A 25333-nucleotide genomic window follows, 5' to 3' on the forward strand; every position below is an offset into this window, starting at 1 on the left:
GAATGTAAGGGAAACTTCATAAAAGATGCAAAAATATTCCTGAGAATTCATCTGAGTAGAAAATCCCAAAGCCCCTTTCGTGTTTTTCACCGGATACATGCCTTGTGCAGATGGCTTGTTGAGTTTTCGAGCATTTTACTGTGGTGTACAATTCGTTGCCTGAGATCCTAGGTTTCTCGAATGGTGTTATCTTATCTCCTTGAGTTACCTCCTAAAAGGAGTCCAGAATCCCTTGCCTAGATGCCGGAGGAAGGTGACAGAAGTCGTTTTTATAAACAAGGCTCTCCTTCCCACCTGACTCTTACTGGGCTGTCTCCCTGTCCTGTGCCATTCCTCCCTCAAATCCCTCTCCATGTGTGCCTGTTTTCTAGAGGCCCTTTCTCTGAGATCCTAGAATGCAGTGACATTGTATTCCCAATAAAGTAGGTACAGAAGGGGATTATGGACTTTGGTTCCTTGTAAGTCTATGATGCAGATTACAAACACAAATTATCGTGCAGCTAGCGTCTATCCTAGAGGATTGTTTGATATCCGAGACTGATCCTAGATTCCAGAGCACTTTTAAGAAGCACGGTAATTTTAGTCCTTACCAGAAAATGGCAACAAAGAGCTAGAAGTCTCTAGAACCATATTGGACTACTAGGTTAAGAAAGCCGCAGTTTTACCTTTTCAAGACAATGAATGGGCAGACGGGTGGGATATTTCAGAGATCTTTCAGACCTCTCCAGGTCTGAAAGAATTTCCTTTGACCTTTTGAGTTCAGCTTTATCCACTCCTCTTTTTTTGAGGAAATTTCTCATGCAGTCAGATGCCACGATCCCTCCTACATCTGACTCTATTTACTGGTAGGAATTGTGTTTTGTATTTCTTTTTCTATCCTCTGTCACCCAGCATGATAATAAGCCACTAGGCACCCAATGTATATTGATTCATAGATAGAAGGAAAAATAGGAAATTAGCAAAATTGTAGATGGAGGATCCTCTTTCCTGTGTATGTGCAGTAGTTGGCGCAGTGAGTTTGAATGTTACTTATAATCCATCAGTTCTTTGTAGAGATTGTTGTCTCAAGAGTCATTTTTTTCCTTCAGAATCCTCATATTTATCGCTTTTAGTAGAAAGTACAAAATTATTGTAAATATTTTTTTCTAAGGACCTCACCGAAAAAACGGTGCCTAATTTATTGAACTTTTCTAGCAGTTATTGAGAGCAACTAGTTTTATATGAATCTGTTTTTATCACTGACATTCAGTTCAACCTTCATGGTTTTCCAAGATGAACCTACAGCTTTCAATATCAAAACTATCAGATTTTCTTCACAATTTCATCCAAAGTGAGAAGGATGGAGACATTCTATTTTCTTTATAGTGTCCACACTACTATTCTGGGGCAAAACTGAGTTTTTTTTCCAAAGGGTAATGGCAACAATTTTGTTTGTGACAACTTTGTTAATGGATTTCCTACAAACCAGCTGTGACATACTGATACACTGTAGCAACTGACATAGTCAATTGTGAATAGTCCATTTGGGTGAAATCTGTCATGTAACTCAAAGTGTATTGGGGTGATGGCCATAAGAAGTCTGTCTGACTGTATTAATGTACAATGAAAAGGGTCCTTAAAGATTGTTTTCTTAATTGCTGCCTTTTAAACACCACCGGCTATTTGAATTTCAGCTTGATGCTGTGTTTGTTCTAAACATAGCCTGCTGAATTTGTTTATACAGTACCTATAAATCAGGCAGATGAGTCTCCATCGCTTTAATTGTTCTGTGACTTTGTACAAATGACCTCATTTCACAGGATCTAGAATCCTTGTCAGCAAATGGGAGACGAGGTTAACAGTATTCCCATCCTGAAGTCGTGGGGGAGGATAATGTGAGACCCGTTCTTTCCTCTTGTTAAGCTGCGGCTCGCGGTGAGAGAGGAGAAATAAGGCTTTGCCCCCATGGATCTTACATCCCTAGTGGGATCAGTCAGTCAGTAAGTGAACATATAAATTAGCACCATAACTGCACGTCTGACCAATGCTATGAGGAGAAGAAAAAGGAGCAGCAGTCTGATGGAGGCTGGTTCTGGGAGAACTTTAGTTGAGTAGCTTACGTTTACTGTTCTGTCTGGGGGAGCATCAACAAGTGGTAATATTTTTCCCCTTATTATGCATAGTTAATTTTCTTATTTTCTATTTAACCAGTGTGTTCATAATTTATTAAAAAAATGGATAAGTAGCTTTTATTTTGTGACAGGTGTTTTTGTTTTTATAAATTTAAGATATCAAAGCAGATTATTTCGTTGTTTGAGGGATAAAAGAGTGGGTACATTTTCGTTTCTTCACAGAATAATATAAATTATTATAAACTAAGGTATCATATGGTAGTCCTGATTATTCAAATCTGTTTTTCTCTTCTCTTTTGGTATATAATAAATTTCAGGGAGGACATGTGTGCACTAGCTTACAGTAACCTGCTTGAACAGTTTAGTGCAACTGTTTTGTCTTGGGTTGTTGGGTACCATAAAGCCACAGGAACCACCTTTACTCTTGATTTGTTTAATGAGTGCCGCCGATCTTTCTATATCCTTATGGCTTAGGTCCTCTTCACCATAGGTCTTCCTGACATTCAGGTAGTCCTCAGCAAAGACATTCAATGAATGGGTTATTCTTGCTTATATTGTAGATTTCCCAATTAGGCATTTAGGTTACTTCCACTTACTTCACCTTGTCCACCTTAAAAATTAAACAACAAAGGTTCTCAGGCAGCAAATTAGTTTATTTGGAAACAGCAGAGGAATTGCAATTCAGAATAGGAAAACTCTGCAAACCATCAGCAAGTCTGGAGAGCAAAGGAGGAGAGTATCCCTTTATAAAGGAACTGAATAAGTCAGGAGGTATTGTTTTGACGAAAGTTCATGGGAGAAAAATCAGAGTTCCGAGTGATGGCTTCTCATTGGCTGCAGAGCGGGGCAGCTTGCTGTTGCCAGGCTCAGAGGAGATCTTCCTTCTTCCTGCCGAACTATGCAGGCTGGCCCCGAGGAATGTACCTGAGAGCCCCTCCCCTTACTGGCTTCCCAGCTCCACTTTGAATGAGGTTTCCTTCACTCATTTTCACAGCGGTTACTCTCTGAATGTACCTCCCCTGAGTAAAGCCTCCATCCCAATCAGGTTGGTTTAACCACTGGCCATTGCATGGCCTGAAATTCCCACCTGTATGCTATTTTACTTGTTAGGTCCTCTAACTCTTTGGATTCCTGGGAAGCCAGCTCTCTTATAGAAGACAATCCTCCAACTTGGTATCAGATCTGAATTTGAGACATAAACTTTACTTGCTACTTCTGTAACCTTGGGCAAGTCCTTTAACTTCTTTGAGCCTTAATTTCCCCATCAGTATAACATGGTTAATACCAGTTACTCATACGGTCATTGTGAAGTTAATTGAAAATGCTTGTGAAAATGCCTGACTCCCTGCCACATTTTCCTCTGTACTTCGTCCTCTTTGGTAGCACTTAACAGTATGAAGGGCACGTCATAGCACCGATTATCTGTTTTCTGAAATATACCCTGTGGTGGGTTTTATGGCCCATGCCACCCCACCTTTTCTTTTCATACTATTTTCACCTGACCTTTCCTTTTGGTTTTTGGGTGCCGATAGGCAGTCAGATAAAAGAGAAGTAGGTTAAAATTCTCAAAAAGGAAGTTTGGAGATTACCTCTTTATTTTGAAGAACCATCTATCTGTTCATTTGTGTGAGCAGTGCTTTATTTATGAAAACTGAGGTAGAAGAAATGGTTTGTGGTAAATTGATAGGTGTTTTTACAATAGTGGACCTATAGAAATACAATGAGGAAAAACATGGGGAATAGGGTATAATACGTTTTTAAATATATAATTGGAAAGACCACAAAAGGAGAAATGACAAAGTTTCCACAGTAAATAGTGAGCTGGTAGGACTATACAAAGAGAAGACACTGTAAGACAGTACTGTTAAACCCATGTAATAGTAGTGATGTGCTGTTAGTGATGTTAGTAGTGATGTGATGTGTGTTCAGGGTGATCTAACCTGAAAGTTTCCCCAACTTTAAAATCTGGCAGTTAAGAACATTGTCATTTGGGGAGCTGTTTAGTCTTAAATGATGGATTATGTGTTTTAAACATAAATAATAAAGCTGTAGATAATTTGTAAAGTTGTACTTGAATCTTTTTAAGGTGTTTCTTGGTCCTTCCAGGATACTCTGTTTAATTTTTCCCTGCAATAACTGCATTGACTAATACATTATAAATCTTTTCTTGCTGTGTGCTACATGGGCTCCAGTAATTTCGTCTACTCACTCATGGTGGTGGGGGATGAGAAGTGGGGGGGACCTGTGCCCCTGCCCCATATAAACTAGTGTACTCTAGCAAAACCCTGGTAGTTTGTAATGTAGAATACTACTTTTAAGAGTAATTACTGTTTGTTTGTTATCAGTCTGTTTGATGATCAATTTTATTCTCTATCAGATATTAATATTAAAAAAATAAACTGCCTTACTAAGTTCCCTTTTCAGAGCACAATTTATGTAAAAACTAGTCAAAACAAACCAAAACAGTTGTCCTGATTCAGTACAAGAGAAATTTACTATAAATTAGGAACCGCAACTTTTTAAATGAAATTTGAAATTATTTTGACTTATAGGTAAGTGCTAATGATGAAATAAGCCAAAACAAACAGTTTCAGAAATAGCTAAAAATAGTTGCATGTAGAGACTTAAACGTATTTTGGATAATGTGAAACTTAAATCACAGAATTATGACTCACTGAAAGAGTTTGGGAAAACATTGTTTAGAAGCTAGGCATATATGCTAATTCCTATTGTTTTCTTATGCTAGTGCATTTTACTACACCACTCTAGAACAATTCCATTTAATTTTAGAAAGGCTTTTCCTATTTGATTTCATGGTATTGTAGGATTATCTTAGGGTTGGTAGTAAAGTTGTTATTTTCAGGTATTTTAGATGAAAATGTCACATGCAGAAAACCTCCATTAAAATTATCGATATCAGCTACTGGTGGAATAAAATGAGGCAAGCATGTACTTTTTTTTATTGCTGTGGGTTTTTATGGAATCGGGAAAAATGGAAAGTGGTAATTCTAACAGGAAATACTACAGCAGGTAAACAAAAGTTAGTTTCACTTTATTGGAAGGTCTCTTGAGTAGTGCTTCAGGATTTTTGCCAAGCTACGTACCATATTGATACTTCTTCTTCTTCTTCTTCTTTTTTTTTTTTTTTTTTTTAAGATTTTATTTATCTATTTGACGCACACAGAGAGAGAAATCACAAGTAGTCAGGGAGGCAGGCAGGGGGGCAGGGGGAAACAGGCTCCTTGCTGAGCAGAGACCCGATGCAGGACTTGATCCCAGGATCCTGAGATCATGACCTGAGCTGAAGGCAGAGGCTTAACCCACTGAGCCATCCAGGCGCCCCATATTGATACTTCTAAGTAACCTTTTCCAATCTGAGTAATCCACATTACAGTTCCTATTTACTCTTTTCTGATGTAATTGTAGTGTGGAGTCCAGTTTTTATCTTGGCAAAAGGAAACAGTGAAGCAGAATAATGGACTAATGATTGAGCCAGGAATTTGCTATTAAGTTGCAAGAAATTATAGAATAATAAAGCTTAATTTGGCAGTTAGTCAATAAGCAATTTTCAGAACATTGCTAGATGTTGAAAAAGCACTGCTCGAGGTGCATTTGAAAGCTAGACATATAGTTGATATATGTTCTATGTATGTATGTCTATTAAACATGTATTATGTGTATATAGGATGTAATGTACATTTTGCTTTATAAGATTCCTATACGAGTTAACATTTGTTATTAGTCTAATGCTATTCTCGGTGTTATTTTGGGAATGCCGCTGAAAAAGAAAGTCATGGTTTTGCTCTCACGGAGCCTGGTGTAGTGAAGGAAACAGGCAGCTGGCATGTAATTATGATAAGGTGTAACGAATCAGCCAGAAGAACACTAAACAAAGAGGAAGTTTAAAAACAAAAACAAAAACTGCTTGCAGAAGGTGACGTTAACTGGAGACTCTTAACTCAAACTACAAGTTGGCCAGGCCAAAAACATCTGGCAGGGCGAGTATTTTGGTAGCTGGATGTACATGGTCTAGTGATGTCTCGTGAAAGACACTGAACCTAGTTCAATTCACTATAGCTGAGAGAGAGTGTGTGTGTATGTATGTGTTAGTATGTGTTAGAATAGGAGTAGAGGGGGAGAGATTGTGGAAAAGTTGGGTCTGGGAGATTATTAGGAGACAGGTCTGCGTTAGCTCTGGCCTGGACTGTTAAAGTAATGATTTCATTGGTCTTCCTGGCCGCTCTCTCGGCCACTTCAGGAGCTCTTGCTCTCCTTTCCGATGAGTTCATGAAGTATAACTTGGCTGCTGTGCTCGTGGTGTCCTTGGCCCCAGTCAGTGGCTCTCCCAGCTCTACAGAAGGAAGTAGACAATCTATAATTCAGTTTTTGAAGCTGTCCCCAAACTAGAGTCAGCCGGCTCTTCACACTTATTTCTCACATCTATTATAAATGTATTATTTGTCATTTTCGCTTCAAACTATGCTATTTTTCTACCTGTGCATCTTTTGTAACTCTTCATGTTTAAATTCTACCTCTTCTTCAAAGTTGTTATCTGATTTTTCTAAGTGGAAACATTCTCTTTTTCCTTCGAATTATGAGACTTCTTTATCTGAATGTCCTTATAGCATTGTTTGCTTTCTATCCTTATATTCTAGTTATTCATGAGCATGCCTTGTTTCTCTTCATGAAATAATGTCTGATCCATTTATTGTCTCCACTGCCCAAGAGCACTGAGCACATGAGAGGCCTCAAGAAATAGTGGGTGAATAAACGTATAAATGAGTCATTTTAGAAGATAATAAGATTGAAGGTGAAGTATGTTCTAGGCAAGCCCGTGACAATAATTGACAAGGCAACAGATCTCTCCTTTCCTCCCTGCCCCCTCCCTCCCTCTCTCTACCTTCCTTCCTTCCCTCCTTTCCCTTCTTTCTTCATCCATTCACTGCCTATATTCTAGCTTCCTTTTCAGTCTGATTAAGAGACAATGAGTCAGTTGTTCTGTTTTCTCTTTCATCTGTGTCCGCACAGATGTGTCTGTGTGCATGCACTGTATTTCTTCTCTGTATATAAATCTAGCTTTTTTGGACCTCATGGACTTGTATGCTTTGGTATTATTGCAAGAAACACAAAAGAAACCTTCTGTTTACCTTTTGATAATTTCTAGGGTGAGACCTATCAATTTCCAATTTCTCTCTCAGGATTGTAGTAAAATCCTGTGTTGCATCTGCAAGCAAACAGCGACAACAAACTCAAGTTGCCCCCAGTCCCTAGACTGTTTAGACCACCCATATCCTGCCCACCCATCAGTGGGATGCGTGGGGACTCTGACATGTCTAGTACTAACTACATTACTTCATAAAGGTAGGACCTTCCATGGGGTATTAATCTCTGAAGCTTCTGTTTCCCCATTGGTACTAGGAGACTAATAAGAATCACTTCTTAAGACTTCCCTGAGGGTAAATGATAGATAATATTGTGAGAGTTAAAGACAGACATTGTAATTACACCTGAACAGGGCTAGAGGAGGTCACCATTAGGGTAAGGTTTCTATCCATTGTAATGGTCTTTCAAAACAAATGGTAATAATCCTGTGGAGACCTCATATCTCCTTTATTTGAAAATTTATGACATGCCAGTTTACCTCCATAAACATTTACTGCAGCTGTGAAAATTTTAGCCTTAGCATAGGCAACTTATAATTGAGTCATAAAAGCAGTACTGCAAAGATAACTTAGGAGCCGCCCCAAGACCTCTGGCCCACTGTGGATGAGAGTGAAACTAAATTGTATAGGAACCGTTATGAGATATCTAAAATGCCACAAAATCTTTGATACACTCTTTCTTTACAATACCATCCAAGTCGAGTATATAACAAAAATACTTGAGGGCTCTCATGGGTACCTTGATGACATGGGTCCTTTGACCCTCTTTTTCCCATGAGCTCTTTGGCATCCTATGAACAAGGCATTCAGAAGCAGGTGGTGCTATGGTCTGAGACACCGAGGCCCAAGGGAACGGAAGGTAATAGCTCTTTCTGTGTAGTCCTTGTCCTTGAGCACCCTTTCCACCACTGTACAGGGAAGGAGCTGTGAGAAAGACAGGTGAGAAATAGAAATATCAGTTAAGGGAGAGTCAGATGACATTAGCAGTTGTCCTGGAGTCCTTGGCAAACACTGGGTTTGCAAGAACTATGGAAAAAGTTGTGATTGATGTGTAAATGAGAATGTGGGTTGGTATATATAGACTAACCAATGGTCCTCAGAGAAGCAGTCATTAGAATCATCTGAGAGCTTGCCTGGGATCCAGCCAAGATCAATGAAATCAGAATTTCTGGAGGTAGATGCTGGGTCTAGAAATTTATTATTTATAACGTGCAGCCATGGCTGAGGACCAGTGGCCTAGGCCTTACGGTATCATCACAGTGATGTGATAGCTGGGACACTGGAAATGCCCTCCTGTCTCTTAAATTGCTTATTCATTCTACAGACATTTACTAAAAATGCTTAGGTTGCTAACTTAGATTTAGCCCTGTCTTTAACAAGTTCTTAATCTAGAGGAGTAGACAGACTTGTGGAAATTACCTGTAATACAATTTGACAGGTGCTGAGTTCACTACTGTGAGCTCATTCTCTCTGGCAAGAAAGTCAAGAGGAGGAAGGGAGGGACAGTGGGAGAGAAAATGTCCCCAGAAGGTGACATTTGAAAGGGTCACCTCTCATAATTAAATTTAACTTTAGAAAATGGTTACCTGTTATTATCAACTCCTTTTGAAATACAGATGCGCCCTTTCCTAATGGTAAGAGAAATGAGCGTTATTGGGCTCTTACCGGGAACCAAGTAAGCTTCCTCAGAGCCACTCAGGAACTACGTTACTTGGATGCAGTGTCACAACTGAAGGTACTGTTGAGCTAGGAGCTGAGACCTACATAAAGTCACATAGCCAGTGGGCCAAGAACTCTAGCGAATCCATGTCTCTCTCCTTGGCTCTGGATGGGTGTTTTTTTGTTTTGTTTTATTTCATTTTGTGTGTGTGTGTGTGTGTGTGTGTGCTGGACCGTGCACATAGCTATCTTGGGCTACTTAGACGCTTAGTATGAGTTCATTAGAAGAGATTCGAACTTCATGGTGTGCTGAAGGACTCTGGAAAATGGGAGGTTGAAGGAAGAGGAGAAAGGGTGCTTTCAAGCTCTTCCAGAGAAGTGGGACTGAGTAATAGGAAGCAGAGGTTGTGAGGTCCCAGGGATGTAAAGAATGTGCTTAGGAGAGTGAGAAAGGCCCAGGGAAGTCCATTTACTGAGTATCAGATCATAATTGAGGCGCCTGTATGCATTCTTTCCTTTAATACTTACATCATCCCCAGGATGGTATTCTTACCTTCATTTTTATAGAAGAGGAAATCAAAGTCTGGTGAGGTTGAATAATTAGCCCCAGATTTCACTACTTAGTAAGTATCGAAGTTGGCATTCGAGCAAACAACTCTGTGATGGCAGCTCATGTGATGTTAACCATTGAACTGGGGCTCAATTGCTTTTTTATGGCCTGTGTGCAGATCTCTGATGCCTGCATATGAGAAGCTTACAAGCTGAGGACGCGGATTAACCCAACAAGAGACCGTAGCTCTTATCTGGGTGGCCGGAGCAGAGTACAAAGATGTGGTTGGGGACAGAAGTAAAAAGTTACCTGAAAAAGGTGCCAATGGAAGGAGACTAGGGAAGAAGGGAAATAAAACTGATGAAAAGAAAATGGGACTGTAGTATGTGAGTTGATAGAGGTCCTGGAGAAGTTGCAGAAAGAATGTTCTAGAACGTTATTGGACAACATATTTCCTATTCTGAAACACAGGGCAACAGTTATTGGGGTTGTTGACCCTGCCCACCGGCTGGGCATGAGTGTGAGACATGACGCTGCCTCCTGGAGGCAAGGGGAATGGAGGGAAGATGTATGAACAAGGCACAGTAAAACCGAGTGACTCAGGAGAGAAGCAGGCACGCAGTACCAAGGAAGGTAAACCACAATCGCTACTCACAACCACTTGCTTTAGCCAGAGGTAGGGAGTAAAATTCATGCATATGTTGCTTTACTCGCTGCGCTCAACCGTGGTGTTTAGCTGATGGGGCCTTCAGCCTAAATGTTGTTGGTAATGATAGCCAGAGAAAAACATCAGGTGACAGCAGCCTGTGCTTTCCCTCGTACATTCCACATTCTGGCTTATTAAGAAACAGTGTTGCCATGGCTGGCGTTCTTGTGAGGCCCAACATCTCCATACTTTTCCTCTTAAATAAACACTTAAGAATATGCTCTGCAGCCTCTGATTGCCTTTTAGGACAGAGTAACCTTGTGATGATTAAGTTTTTTCAAGTGCCTCTGTTTAAGTGATGACTTCAGTACCCTTCTGCCTTAAAAAGAGCCTTCTCATAGATGTTTGTAAGGTTTGCATAATTCACATCTAGTTTTACTTGTTTGTTTATTGTGAACGTGGAAAAAAGCTACTGGAGGATACTAGAAACATGAATTCTTTCTCCAGATTCTTGCTCCAAATACTTATTTCATTCCCAGTGATGATTTGTAATAGCTTTTGTCGAGTGTTCTTTCTTTAGGTATTTGGGGACCTGCCTTAGAGAGCCAGTGGAAGTCTCTGGGGTAGGGGTGGGGTGAAAGAAAGAGACAGGCTCAAATGGCCTGTGTTGTGATACGGCTCTTTTTTCTTTTTTCGGGAGATTTTTTTTTCACCCTTACTGCCTATGCTGCTGCAGTCAGCATCCAATAGAGACGTGTTCTGGGCTCCTGAGCCAATTGTCTTTCTCCTCACTGCAGCCTGAAGTCTGAGAGAGGGCTGATGGCTGTGCACAATTTTAGCAAATTGTCATGGGGACGTGGGGGTTGGGAGGGAGTGCTTTCCCCACAGGAACAGAGCCAGTGTCATTGAGCACATTTTGTTCAAGTACAAAGTTGATCTGTCTGAAGGAGACAGTGGTCAGCAGTGGTAAGGACCTTTGTCGCCTCACCTTTTCTTCCTGCTCTGTCATTGTTGTTTATGGGAAGAGGTAGCATTTAATGGCTGGACTTGAGGTCAGGTCTGTGAGGTCAGCAAGCGACCACATTTGATTTCAGTTAGGGAATCCCAGAGGTTTATAGAGGAGTCGGAATGAAAAACAAAAAAGGAAAGGTGTTTGAGATTTGGCAAAGATGATGATGTCTCTAAAATATTAGAAAGTAGTGTAGTGTTGTAATTTCTGCATGTAACTGGCAGACAAAATTTTGGACGTTTGTTACAGTTGAAAGAATTATCTAGGCACTAATCCTATGTGTAGCTTACAGTCTCCCAGAGAGTGGACTTGGCTGAAAGATTTACTATGGAAATACCCAAATGGGACTTGAAAAATACTGCATAGCATTATTCTTTTAAGTTTATCATCAGTAATAATAAATCTTTCTTTAGGTATGTTAAAAATAGGGTCATCTCTATTTGTAGGTATGTGTATCTAGAAGGTACAAACAGAGCAAATGCCTCATATATATACAAGATAACAGTCTTATTAATCTTGAGCTCACATCATCAAGATGTTTTACCTCTTTGATTTTTTTAGTTTCTTTTCTCTTGCTGAATAAAAGACTTAACCCTTAAAACTGGCCATCCTCTCTATAGCCCTTATATTTTTCATTTTATATATATAAAGACTTTATATATGTAAAGAATATGTATACACATATATGTTTATATAAATGTACTTTTATATATACATATATACTTATATGTACACTTACAATATATAAGTAAATATATATTTATGTATCTAAAGAATATATATATTCTTTTTTTTCCCTATATAAAATCACCTTTTCTGTATTTGTCGTATATCCTGTATCTATTGGTATATCCATTTGATATATCCAGAAATTCATTTGTGTTGTATCCAAATCACAGAGGCCAGTCAGGGGAGTCCATAGATAATCCAAGAACCTCTTGCCTCACTGGATGTCTTGCTGAAGTGGGTAGTGTTAAGCAGAATTTTAACTTGTCTGGTGTTCAGTTATTTTCTACTGTTGACCCTACATTAGAAGTCCCATTGAAGGCAAAAAAAATGAACAGCAGATAAGCTGAAATTTGAAAGAGAATCTAATGTTTTCCGTTACACTTTGGAAATACTATGTGGATGAGTCTTCTCCGAAATCAGTTGTTTATATTGTGAAACATATTTTCCTTTGTAGAACTCAACAGAGATAGAAGTGTTCATTTGGCCCTGACCTATTCTGGTTAAAGTTATCTATGTTTTAGTGTGGGTAATGATTAGAAAAACATATGTACATACGTACGTACATATGTACATACATACTTGAGAATGTGAAAGTGATCATCAGCTCGAATGCATCTCTCTAGCATCGTGCTGAAGAGCATCAGCTCCATAGTTAGACTGCCTTGGTTTGGTTATGTGCCCTTGGACAAGCAGCCCCTTCTCCACACCCCTACCAGCTCTTCCTCCCCACATACCTTTGGAGTGGTATATAAAGATGGAATGCTTTTGCATTGCCAGTGCCCTAGGAACTGTAAAGGACTGCTCAAACAAGTCTTCCAAAAGATTGTTAAGGAAGAAAATTAAATGCATTTGACTTAAGACCTATACCTTCTTTTTACCCTCAGGAAATCCTTAAGAATATAATAGATATAGTCATGTGGTAATCCACCTAATAATGGGATGATGATGAATCGGGTACTATTTTTAAAACTTTTGATATTTCTCAATTGAAAGGCATGCGCTCCAAATAGAGCGCTAAATTTTATTAAGTCAATGCTGAGGTTTTTAATTATTAGCCAAGATCGAACAGTGTCTGATTTGGATTCCATAAAACTTAAGAAGTGTTTCTGCCACCAACAGTTTAGAAGTCTGACAGTGGCTGTACCGAAAAAATAATGAAGCAGTTGAAAAAATAATAGAAACATAGTGACCTGGCATTTCCAATTTTATGATGCCATAAAAAAGCAGCCAAGAAATGTTGGACTGTTTAATGATGCTGGCACTTAACAAATGTCACTGGGCTTTCACAAGGTCATGGAGACTCTGGTTTGACTCAGGGATGTTGGTCAGACCCATGTTGGGAGCACAGGGAGACTGGAACAGGGACAGGCAGTAGGTGCCAATTAAACCCTTCACTAAAACTTCATACAGTAGGCTACACACTTCTGTGGGATTCTATGGGGTGGAGGAGAGGCCATGGGTGGGAGTCGCTAAAAGGTGAGCCCATTTCTTCTTATAGCATCCGATTGCAAACATTTCTTAGCCTAAGATCCTTGTGGGCCCTCACTGAAGAAGCTGAAATTTCTTCAGAGGACTGTCAGGTAAAAGTGTGCTGATACAGCTGTTGCTTTCACAATTGTATGTATATGTGAGCTCTCACAGACAAAAGCTGCTGGAGAAAGGAGTGGTATTTTTGTAACGAGAATGTGTGTGATTTGTTGCCTTTTCCCCTTTCTCCACCCCCTCAGACTCTCATGCATTACATAATGCTGCTCGAGATGTGTAGAGTTTCAGTTATGCCACGTTCAAGATGATTAATGGGAATTGTGCAATTAAAGCTCCCAAGTTCTCTGGGAAAAAAGTCATAGTATCCCGATGTTTGAGTTAGAGTGCGTTGGGTTTGCGTCAGTGTTGAGGATATTTTGGGATATTGTAAATGTCACTATTGGTTTTAATGTCCAAGAATCTTCATCATCTCACTTCGGAATGTTCTATGAAATAGTGCCTCGAACAGCCTTTGAATACTAGCTAGAAACGTCTAAACCTAAAATTGGTAGGTTAAGATCACGTTAGACTTTGATGAGAAGACGTTTAACCCGAGTCAAACAGGGTCTTTTACGTTCTTTCAGGCCATGGTAAAATTATAAATTTGCGCTCAACAGATTGTGTGTATGCACCTGGGTTTGTGTATTTCTTTCTTTTCCTGGCAGTCTCAATCATTGCCGAGCCGTAGTGTTTAGTGTGGATATGAACTTTTTATGGAATCAAGAAAAGGAAAAATCTAAATTGGCCTTCTGTTGTGTTTCATTTGAAAATATTTTGTATCTGGTGTAATATAATTTAAGAAATTGAGACTATTTCAATAAAAATACATTCATAAATTTCTGCTCTTTTCTCTCACTGATAGGAGAAAAATTTCCCAGCTCTTGTATTGACCTCTAAGCTCTAAGCATATGGCCATGATTGGATGAATATATAGTAATTTACACCTAAAAAGTTAAGCTTTTAGTATTAATTAGTGTTACTGTATTTGCTTCATTTAAGTTTGGAAAACTTGAGAGTATAAAATGCCCACCAAAATAAAAGGATTGACTCCTTCCTTCATATTCTGTGAGAATGCGAAGCATTTGTTGCTGGTATTGCCTGAAAATCCAATGAGGAAATTAAAACAGGAAAAGTAATGTTTGGTATAAAGAATATCTTCTTGCTTTTCCACGTGGTAAAACTCTGAAATAGGTACAGGGGGCAAAATCATCAACAAAATTCCTATTTTGTTGTCTGAGTTAAAGGGCTATATAATATTTGAGAATAAAGAGAAAATAGAAAAAATACTGTTAACATGTGAATTTTTTATATTTATTATATTAAAATATAGGAAATACGTGGTCCTGGCTTATTAAGAGTATATATACTATATATATTTACTAAATAGTATAATACACTGTTTATAAAACACAATACAACAAAACAATAGCATAAAATCAGTGAAATCCCCATGGAGATTTTCTAAGGGGAAAAAAAAAAAAAGAATATATCTGTTCTACTACATTAGGGATTTATACCAAATGATAGTTCACTGTTCTCTGGGGTTTTATTCTATAGCTTTCTGTAAGTATGTGTTTTTCCAAATAAAGCATGAAATGTAAATTTTAAGTCTTATATTCTAGGTTTCTTAAATTTGCAACATAAGCGGAATCTAAGTTTATAATACATATGTTGCTCTTAGAAATAGGTACATAACTGGGATGAATGTGTGTGTGTGTGTGTGTGTGTGTGTGTATAATTACTTACATATACATGTATACATTTGCGTATGACCAAAAACAACATTATGCCTTGGGTTTGCTGCAATTTCAGGCGGTGGTCAGAAGCCTTTCATCATTTTTCTGGGTTCTCTGGCTACTTAATTAGCCTTTCTCAGTAGCTTCTTTTCCAAAGTAGGAGTATATGTCTCACTTTTCCTTATTCTGATAAAAATTTTCCGTAGGGAAGTAAAACCAAAAAAATTTCCTTACTCTTAAAGTCAGCATATCCAGTATTCTGGTTAACAGGTGGATGGAGCTATTAGTATGATTTTGGAATTTAATTATTTACTTTTTTATATACCACAGTCTTTATTTGTTTTAATTTCAAATAAGAAAAAAATCAGCATTGAAGCTCACGTATTCGTACCTTGGAAATTTTTAGAAGCTGTAGCTATTAGAATCTAGCAAAACTAGAAGGAGCCCACTCTTTTTGAGTCAGGTTTTATAGGACAAATCTATTATCTTATGTTTGAGGAAATTGCCAGACATTTAAGTGTTGTATGAAAACACTTAAAGCTAATTACAAATAACTTTGGGTTGACAGTTTTTAATTGTGTGCCCCTTTCAGGGACTGAACGTTGTTGTCCCCCTAAAAATCTTATGTTGAAGCCCTGTTTCCTGTATGGATATATTTGAAGATGGAACTTCTAAGGAAATAACTAAGGTCAAAGTCACAAGTGCAGGACCGGGATCTGATAAGATTAGCATCCTTATCAGAGACTCTGTGGAACAAACTTCTCTATAAACTTTCTCTCCTCCCGCACGCCCAGAGGAAAGGCCGCATGAGGAATAGCAGGAAGGTAGCCGTCTGCAAGCCAGAAAGCACTTTTACCAGAAACAGAGGAATAAAACCCTGTTGTTTAAAACACTCAGTCTGTGGTGGTTTGTTGTGACAAGCAAAGCGGACTAATACAGCCCCTATTAAATTCCATTAGGTATAAAGCAGCAGTTGACTGCCAACTGGAGATGATTTTGCCTCCCCCCTCACCCCTAGAGACCTGGGGCAATACCGAAAGACAATTTTCATTGTCATAACTGAGGACAGGAGTGCTGCAGCCGTTTAGCAAGCCAGGCATGCTGCTAAACATCCTACAGTGGACAGAACAGCTCCACCGCAAAGCCCTGTAAGGCCCAAAATGTCAAGAGTGCTGAGATTGAGAAAGCTTGAGCTGCCTTTTAGGATGCATGTGTTCTTGTAAGCTGGAGCAAGTCCTTTAGGGAAACAGATAGGGTGTAAAGAAATACACATTCAGGAACAACAATATCCTGTGTGTTAGGTACAATTAATGTATTTTCAATATTTGCAAGCCCATAAACTATAATTTCTAGAGTTAATCAAGCTCCTCTCCACCCAAAGGAAAACAAACAGTGAGTCTGTACAGGTGTGCATGCATGTTTGCATGTATGTACCGTTTTCTAAATGTTAATCATGTTTTAAACTGCCATAAATTTCCTACCACAAGATGCTTGTGATTTTAAAGTAGATATTCTACCTATGTAAATTTATTCACCTTGTATTAGAATTGAAAATCATAAATTAGCGTGGTAGAGCCATAAGATACAATTTTGGAAATGCATGAAATGTTATTTCTTGACTGCCAATTTTTTCCCCTTTGGCAAAAATTTTGTGAGCTATTTCTATCAACTTAGCTGAAAAAATGAAAAGAAAGAATTTTCAATAGGAAGCTACCAAATTCCTTTGACAGAGTTTCTGCCCAGTATCTGAGCAATGAGTATCGCCAGAAAGTGCTTCAAAAACATTTGTGTATCTCAGTCGTCCCAAAGGAAATATGGATTTTGTTTTAACAATTGAAATGAATGGTTGCAATTTGAACAGTTTTTCCTGAAAACCAGTATTTCTAGTGAAAATTGGAAAAGACCCATGAGTATAAACTGGTACCCCTATGAGTTTTTCATTGTCCCTTTATTTCCAGAATCTACCTAAATATGACCCAGTAATTTTAATTCTACCACATAGTTACCATTTGGCAGCTTAACAAGATGTCTTTTCTTTTTATATTCTGAACTCTTAAATCACAGTGTGCCTTTTATTTTAGATAGAAGAATTATAGCTAACAATGGGAGATTAGTTTTTCTAGTTTTCAAATAGAATTTTGATTCTTTTGTTTTATTAAGTTTCACTGACTTCTAAGTAAGACATTTCATTTTTGATTGTTCTTAAATAAATATTAAAAATAGCTAAGAAACAATTTCATCATATCTCTAAATTGTCATCTATAGTTAAATTCAATTTTATCTTTATTCTGTAATTTATATCTTACTATATGCATATATACTGTATATACATACACATCATTTTTAGGTATGTACTATATGTTCTTACTATGAGTTATTTAAAATTATATAAATATATAAAAATATATAATATAAAATTATTTATAATTTATTTATAATTTATATCTCACTATATACATATATAGTGTATATACATACACATCATTTTTAGGTATGTACTATATGCTCTTACTATGAATTATTTAAAATTATATAAATATATAAAAATATATAATATAAAATTATTTATAATTTATTTATAATTTATATCTCACTATATACATATATAGTGTATATACATACACATCATTTTTAGGTATGTACTATATATGATCTTACTATGAGTTATTTAAAAGTACATTTCACTGGGGCACCTGGGTGGCTCAGTTGGTTAAGCATCTGCCTTCAGCTCAGGTCATGATCCCAGGGTCCTGGGATTGAGCCCCACATCCTCTGGCTCCCTGCTCAGTGGGGAGCCTCCTTCTTCCTCTCCCTCTGTCCTTCCCCTCTACTCATTTTCTCTCTCTCTCTCTCTCTTTCTCTTCCTCTCTTTCTCTCTCTCAAATAAAAAAAAATTAAATTGTAAAAGTGTACTTTATCAAACTACAATGTTTAAAAATTTACCAGGTGCCTATTTTGAAGTTCACACATTTAATCTAAACATACATTTTCCTTTGTTATAAATCACAAACCCATGCCCATTTCATAAGCTAATGAGAAAACCCTTAAATTCACAGTTGAACAGTTTATAACTTCAGAAATTAAAGACTTGATGAGTTGATCTCTTGAATGACCATGATTGGTCTCAGAGAGGCTTTTAAGACGACACAGGGAAAATTTTGACTTTTTCGGAAAGATCATTTTTAAAGATGTAGAAAAATTACTGGAGAAAAATAGACTTAGTCTGAATTGATACTTTACTGAACTTCCTCCATTCCCTTAAAATATATAATATGTACCTTACAACTATGTCTTTGAAATCTGTGTTCAGTGAACCTGTAAAAAGCCACTTTGAGTGGCATGGAAGATATTTATGGTATAGACCCTATAGAGTGGCCTGCCAGTCATCTGGGAAGCTCATTGACAATAAATGTCAGTGCAATCAACAAAAGCAAACCAGGGCAACGTAAAACTGTTAGAAATGTATCAGAGCGGTATTTTCCATAGTGGGTGTGGCAAATACAGAGTGATAATTAAGGACCCAGCTTGCATTATTAATGACTGACAGGCATTGTCCCTGGGTTTTGCCTTTTGCATTATTTTAAGTACTTTTAACAGAGCTAGTGCTAAACTAGGCAACTGCTGTTTGTTACTAGCTTCTTGACAGCCTGTTACAGCGGGAGCCATGTATGCAGTTGGCCCACTATCCTGCTCAACCCTTACACATCACCAGTGAAATCAGTAGGGGTGTTACTATTCGACCAAAGGTATGGCCACTCAGAGCACTTAGCTCCTATCTGGTCATACAGCAAATAAATAACACAGCTGCTATTCTGCTCTTAAAAACCAAGCTGTGTAGGATAAAATGTACAGTCATAAAGCAGTAGGTGAAACACCATAGAGCCATCAAAAAGGAATAAAAACTACTTTGTATTTTAGCATTAATCCTAGCAGCTTGATTTACTGTCTCTTGGGGTGAAATCTCTGGATGATTTAGAACACAGTTCATTTACACAGATTTGCATGTGTGAGTGCTAGATACCAGCAGAATTTCTGTACTTAGATTTTTAGAATGTCACTGTATAGGTTTTAGGACACCAAATACATTGAAACTACAAAAATCCAGTTTAATCCCTGCTGAAACTAAAAAAAAAAAAAAAAACAAAAATAAAAACAAAAAAAATAACCAAAAACCAAACGAAAGGAAAACTTCTGTTACCTCTTCTCCCTTTATTACGGCGAACTTTATTGGGTGTTCAAGTTACTGGCCTCTGAATAAAAGCATCAGTAACTTAGTACAGCTCTGAATCAAAGTTTGGTATTAGAGTTAGTTTTTGTTCTACTATTTTCATTGTCTCCAGAATGGAGTTGGAGTAGAAGTCACCTTTAAGGATTTATTAAGAAGTGTCCATTCATTGATTTTGCCAATGGGTACCGAGGTACGGTGCTGGGAACTCAAGTGCAGACTCTGGACAGACTTGGAGAGGTACCAGGGGTGTGTTCTCCTTAATTCTTCATGAGAGGTATATTGCTGTGATTCTCTCCAGAGTTTTAGGCAGTCCTCTAGAAGAGGATGTTTATTCTAACCTTTTCTTGACCTTTTTATTTGTCAAACCACAATTATTCAGCTGCATAGTCAGCATAAAACACGATCTGAACTCCCTAGGAAGCTGAGTTTATCTAACGTAAACTGCGGAGGCCACTCTGGTTTTTTTCCACCACACGTCAATGAAAAATTCACGTGGCTTTGCAGAATTGTGTTTTTGTAGTGTTTTTTTGCTCTATCAAGCTAACCTGGAATACTGTGACAATGCAGCTCCCTGGGCTCCCCCCCGCAGGTCTGTCACCAAAGACTGTGTGGAAGAGGCCTGCTTGTCTGCCTGTTTTTTCACCAGATATCCTCTTGATTCTTAGGAACAGAGCTTTTTGAAAGGGAAGCTTCAGCGCAGTCAAATCAAGACGTGTATAGAAAGGTAGCGTTTGTAAGAAATTAGAATGGTATTTTTCCTAAGTGTGGCAAATACAAATCGAAAACCAAAGGTCTCAGCATCTCTTGAAAGGTCTGATGTGATCTGACACAGAATGTATATAGGACAATACGATTTGTCTTCATGATTCCAGTTTGAGCTGTGTTCCTGGGGAGGAGGGACTGGGTGGTGCATGTGACGGGAAGCACTCAGATGAAGAGTTTAGGTGTTGGTGTTGGCCAGGCCTAGTTCAAGGCCGAGGGCTATCTCTGTGCTATTTGTGGAGCTATAGAAACCGATCAGAATGAATTGACAGTAATGGAGTCCTGGGGTGGGAGATGGGGGCTATAACCTTGCTTATTTCACTTAAATAGATCTAATATTAGTAAGAATTATGATGTGAAGTTACTGGCAACCAGAGTTTCACTTAGAGCCAAATTGTTCTTTGCCCTGAAAAAAGCAGGTTTTCTCTAGGATACCTCAACTGGGTAACCCTGAGATCGCATCCTGTGTTAGCCAGGAGCTTATTTGCATGGCCAGGCGTTCTTTGGGTTTTCTTTTGTGACTCTAAGTGTTGTTTTTTTAACAAGTTACTTTTTATCCAGATGCTTTCAAGCTAATAGCATGTTAATGATCTCAACAGATAGCAAGTATGATTTCATATGGAGTAAGTCACAAATATATAAATGTTACTTTATGAACATATCAATAGGCATAACTAAGGGATTTTACAAAAATTACCTTCATGCCAATATTTTGGTCTTTTTTTGTTAAATATACGATTAAAGGGGTGGGGGTGGTCGCAAATAGCAGCTCCTGACCTTTACCTTGCCCATAGAGTGCCATGCAGTGCCAAGGGCATGACATATACATTATGTCCTCTGATTTTCATAATAAACATGTGGTGTAGGTCCTATAGCGATTTCGACATGGATACAAGGCCTGAAACTTAAGTTTTGTTTGCAGTTCCTGCTGCTGATGGGAGACCTAGGCCTCTCGCCTAGGTCTTAGGACCTATCAGTTCCTTGGTATCAACTACTGTCTTATGCTACCTTCGGATTTAAAGTATTATTAGCGATGCTTTATTACATAAAGGTTGCCAAAATGAAAGGCAGTATTCTATGAGATTAGCCCTTTACAGAAACTTATTCCTAAAAACCTGAATCCAAACAAGCCAGAAATAGATCTTTCAAATTAGGGTTGTGACAAGATTTTTATCAAAAATGTAAGCATGCTGAGTCAGTTTACAGTATGAGATCAAGTTATGGCAGATGGATTTTTCTTAGAAAAATCAAAGAAAGCTCAGGAAAGTGATTGATGCTTCAGTTGAATCTTCCTTTGACCCTCCCAAGCAGTTCTAATTAGATCTATCGGTGAAAGAAGTTGTCAGGGTTATAATTGATGAGACCTTTTACTATAAAGGCTTGAGAACATATTGAAATAATATGGAAAACAGTGGAACGATGATAGTATTGAAACAATATGAACTAAATCCCTTTTATATTATTTCATATTACAGACTTTAATGTATATTTTTGATGAAAAGAACTGTCCCAAAAGAAAGGGTATATTCATATTTCTTAATTTTTACTAACATTTTGTTCCTCCATTTTACGTTATATATCTTTTGGAGGATATGTATGTCTATTTATACCTCTTGGTCAATGGAGACTAGATTTATCTTTGAAAGGTTAAAGGCTACATTTTCACCAATGTTTCATTATACTTACTAATCTTTATGTACAGGGGGAACATATGGGCATTTTCTTTTTTCACCTGTAAATTTCTTAATACATGGGTTTGTAAGCTTAGTAGTAATTAAGTTTATTTGTTAATACTTGTAAAGTGATACTTATAAAGGTGCTTAACTGAAGATACAGTGTGCCTTGAATCCTCTAAGTTCATTTCCTTAGAACTCAATACAAGTAAAAATAGATGCTAAAACTTCGTGATTCTTTTGGGTTCATTAAAGTTAACCAGGAGATTTGGAAGGAGCTAATATTCTTCATTGCATATTCTTTATTTTAAGATTACACTGGCAGTTTGTAGGTTTTTAAACTTAGAACTAGAAATATTAGTGCTAATATTAAAAGAAGGGAAATTCTTTAAGCTTTAAGACTTTTTTGGAATGTCTTAACACCTCATTTGGATAGTGTATTTGGGTGAATTCATTACTTCTTCTAAATGTATGATAAGTGGATATGTATAGTGCAATGTGCTAGAAACCCACGGTAGGTCCAGGTGGTAGGTTTGCATTATCTTTATTTTTTAAGATTTACTGGTCTAATCTTTTTAAAATTATATTTTCTGCTTTTTGTCTTTTAGGGTCGTTGCTCCAGGGAGAACTGCAAATATCTTCATCCACCCCCACATTTAAAAACCCAATTGGAGATAAATGGGCGCAATAACTTGATTCAGCAGAAGAACATGGCCATGTTGGCCCAGCAAATGCAACTAGCCAATGCCATGATGCCCGGTGCCCCATTACAACCTGTGGTAAGCACATCTTCAGTTCTCATTCATCGAGTTTGTAATTCCAAGTGCTCAGTTTCAGTATAAAAGTAATGATTGCACTCGATTAAGTGAACATAGGTAACAGTATCAGGTGTCTTGCATTTTCTAGCAAAATTACCAAGCAAAGCCTGAAACGGTTTTCACATTGCAAAGTTAACTCATCTTCTCGTTCAATCATGGGGAAATTTACTTATGACCTGTTCTCCCCCTGAAATTCTCTTCACATGAAATCCTGTGATTTGCAGGTATTAAAATGGTCATCAAACTCATCACTATAGTCCATGTGCGTTTTCAGGCTCCCTTTAACAATAGTAATACTTTTATAATTTGGTATAGATCAGCTTTAGTTTTGAGAAAAATTCTCCCTTTCCTCCTTCCTTGAAGAGGATCTGTTTGCATCATTTTCTTTATTGAAAAAGAGCTTCTGTTATTCTTTCAAACTCAAACTGAAGTTATTTTGTAGTTAGAAATGCTAGCAATATTCTGATAGTGGTGAATCAATATCATGCATTAAAAGAAAACTAATCAGGAGAGGAAAGGCAGAAACTCCCAGGGCTTTTAAGCAAAGCGTGAAGTATTTTAAACTGTAGCTGGTCATAGAGGTTTAATGTTTACTGAGCAGTGTGTATGGGAATAACTTTTCATTCTGATCATATTTATTTTTTATTTGGGGAGTTTGGGGGAATGTATACCATAAACGACTTTGATAACCTTTACTCCCATTTATTCATAAAAATGTAAGATTACTATCCTAAGTAATTTTAGATGACAAACGGTATTCTGATATTAATTGTAATATAATAATTCTGTATATAAATGCATGTTAAAATTTGTAATGATCAGAGTGTATCTGTCAGTAATTTATGTCACTAACTTATATGCAATATTATGGGGTTATGGGAATATGAAGACCCACATTTTTCTGATATGCTAACTGTAGCATGTGTGCTAACTAATTTTTTTCCTAATACATTTTAACACCTGAACTCAATGTAATTATTATTCTCTCTTAGAACTTAATGCACCAATCATTCCAAAAAAGAGGGGGGGATTGCATTTCGAGGTGGGAGGGATCTCCATATCACATCGGCAGTGATACCAATTATCAGTACTATACAGTTGAGGTGAGAGAATATTATAATTCTGTGTCTGTTTTAACCTGATATATATTTTTTTCATTATTGGGGGCTCAGTTTAAAATATGATATCTTAAACTTATTTTTTGTGTCATCTGACATCTGCTAATATTATATCTGCATTGGGATAGCATAACATTTCCATTTGGTTTAAAAAGAAGTTTAGTTATAATCATTCTCAGTAGCATAAAACACAGGACAGGAGGTGTCTTTAACAGCTGGCCCTCTCACAGGGTTTCAAAAATCTGATAAATCCTTGGGGTGGCTACTACTTTAGCTGATATGCGATCTCTCCTTGATGTGAAATACTTTGTTCCACTTAAACATTTAAAGCCTGCTTACTGTCAGGCTCGACCCTCTCAGTGACTGGCAGCACCTCTGGGCCATACTGCTGGATACAGAGCTGGTCATGGCATTGAGCTCCTACTCACTGTGACATCTTGGCCCATCTCCTGACTTAGTCCTTGAGCTTTACTCTCAAGGCCATTCCAAGGTCATTGTATGGGTAATCCTGGGACAGACCGTAAATGTTTATGCTCATGTCTGTGAAATATAGTAACAAATGTGTGGTGTGCAGAAAATCATAATTTCTGAAACCATCAGACAAATCACATGTCCTGGTGTCTTTGTTGGAAAATTCTCTACTTAGACAAAACATTTATTTTTATTAGTTGTGAGCACATTCAGGCTTTATGTTAATTTTCCCTGGTATGACTAGATTTGAATGCTGAATTACCCTTCTGCTAAAGGCATCCTGAGATCATAGTCTAAAAATATACTCTGTTCAGGGTGGCATTTTTGTAATAAGTATAGAAGTCATTTTAATTACTCAGTTTTAAAGCATTTGGGGCTTTAATGACTATAGAGAAGGCTCTAATCCAGGAAATTTGCCTTCAAAATCCCACCTGAGACTTTTCGATCCTTTGTGTAGTCAGCCTGGCTGATGAGAGTAATCATACAGAGTATTCAGAAATAAATGAGATGGTCATGACCAGCTGCTTACTGGAACTTGAATGCTGGGTCACCAAATAGGGATGATGACAGGGCTGGAAGCAGCCAGGTGACTATTACGAGACATGGTTGTCACTCAAAGAGGATGGCCATTAGTACAGATGTTAGTGTTTGAAGATACAGCACACACTTGGATCCAGCCCAGGTAGGGGTTCTATCGAAGGAGAGGATACTCTGAGCAGATCCATAATATCAGGAGTGGTGGGAGTACCTGAGCAGTTTCAGGGTTTGTAGTCGAGTAGGTGAAGCCTCTTATCTTTTTAGGGCAAACCAGTTTGGTCCCTAAAACCACAGCTGAAGGAACACGAAGAGGAGGAGGAGCTGGGGAGTTCTAACCAAATCCGGAAGCATCTCCAGTTGTGCCTGGCATATAGGGAAATCAAAAATCGTTGATGAATGAAAGAATGAAGTAAGGCGTTTCCTGAATACAAGGAAGACAGGCAGAGGTAGTTCACCTGGCCCTGTGGTTCCAAAGGAATCATCAGCGGGAGCCAGCGTACAAGCCCCATTATAGAGATAGCAGCATAGTCTGGGGTGTACAGCTGGGTTCATGCTAACACACTATTTGCAGAGGCAGCCAGGGCCTCGGTGATCTACCGA

The 25333-nt window shown here is 37.9% G+C and overlaps 1 protein-coding gene across 18 annotated transcripts in view; it reads left to right on the forward strand.

The window, feature by feature from the left end:
- MBNL1 (muscleblind like splicing regulator 1) overlaps positions 1–25333 on the forward strand; it is a 198993-nt gene that overhangs the window by 137248 nt on the left and 36412 nt on the right. For 14 of the 18 annotated variants that reach the window (XM_045088529.1, XM_045088538.1, XM_045088530.1 and 11 more), the window contains 2 exons: positions 22398–22568; positions 23600–23710. In XM_045088529.1, the coding sequence (XP_044944464.1) occupies positions 22398–22568; positions 23600–23710 (282 nt within the window). Of the gene's footprint in view, positions 1–22397; positions 22569–23599; positions 23711–25333 lie in introns of those variants that run through there. The other 4 variants (XM_004755569.3, XM_004755574.3, XM_004755575.3 and 1 more) reach the window with 1 other exon arrangement.

The sequence above is a fragment of the Mustela putorius genome, unplaced genomic scaffold (assembly GCF_011764305.1).
Source record: "Mustela putorius furo isolate JIRA1106 unplaced genomic scaffold, ASM1176430v1.1 tig00003834_pilon_pilon_pilon, whole genome shotgun sequence".
Taxonomy (NCBI): domain Eukaryota; kingdom Metazoa; phylum Chordata; class Mammalia; order Carnivora; family Mustelidae; genus Mustela; species Mustela putorius.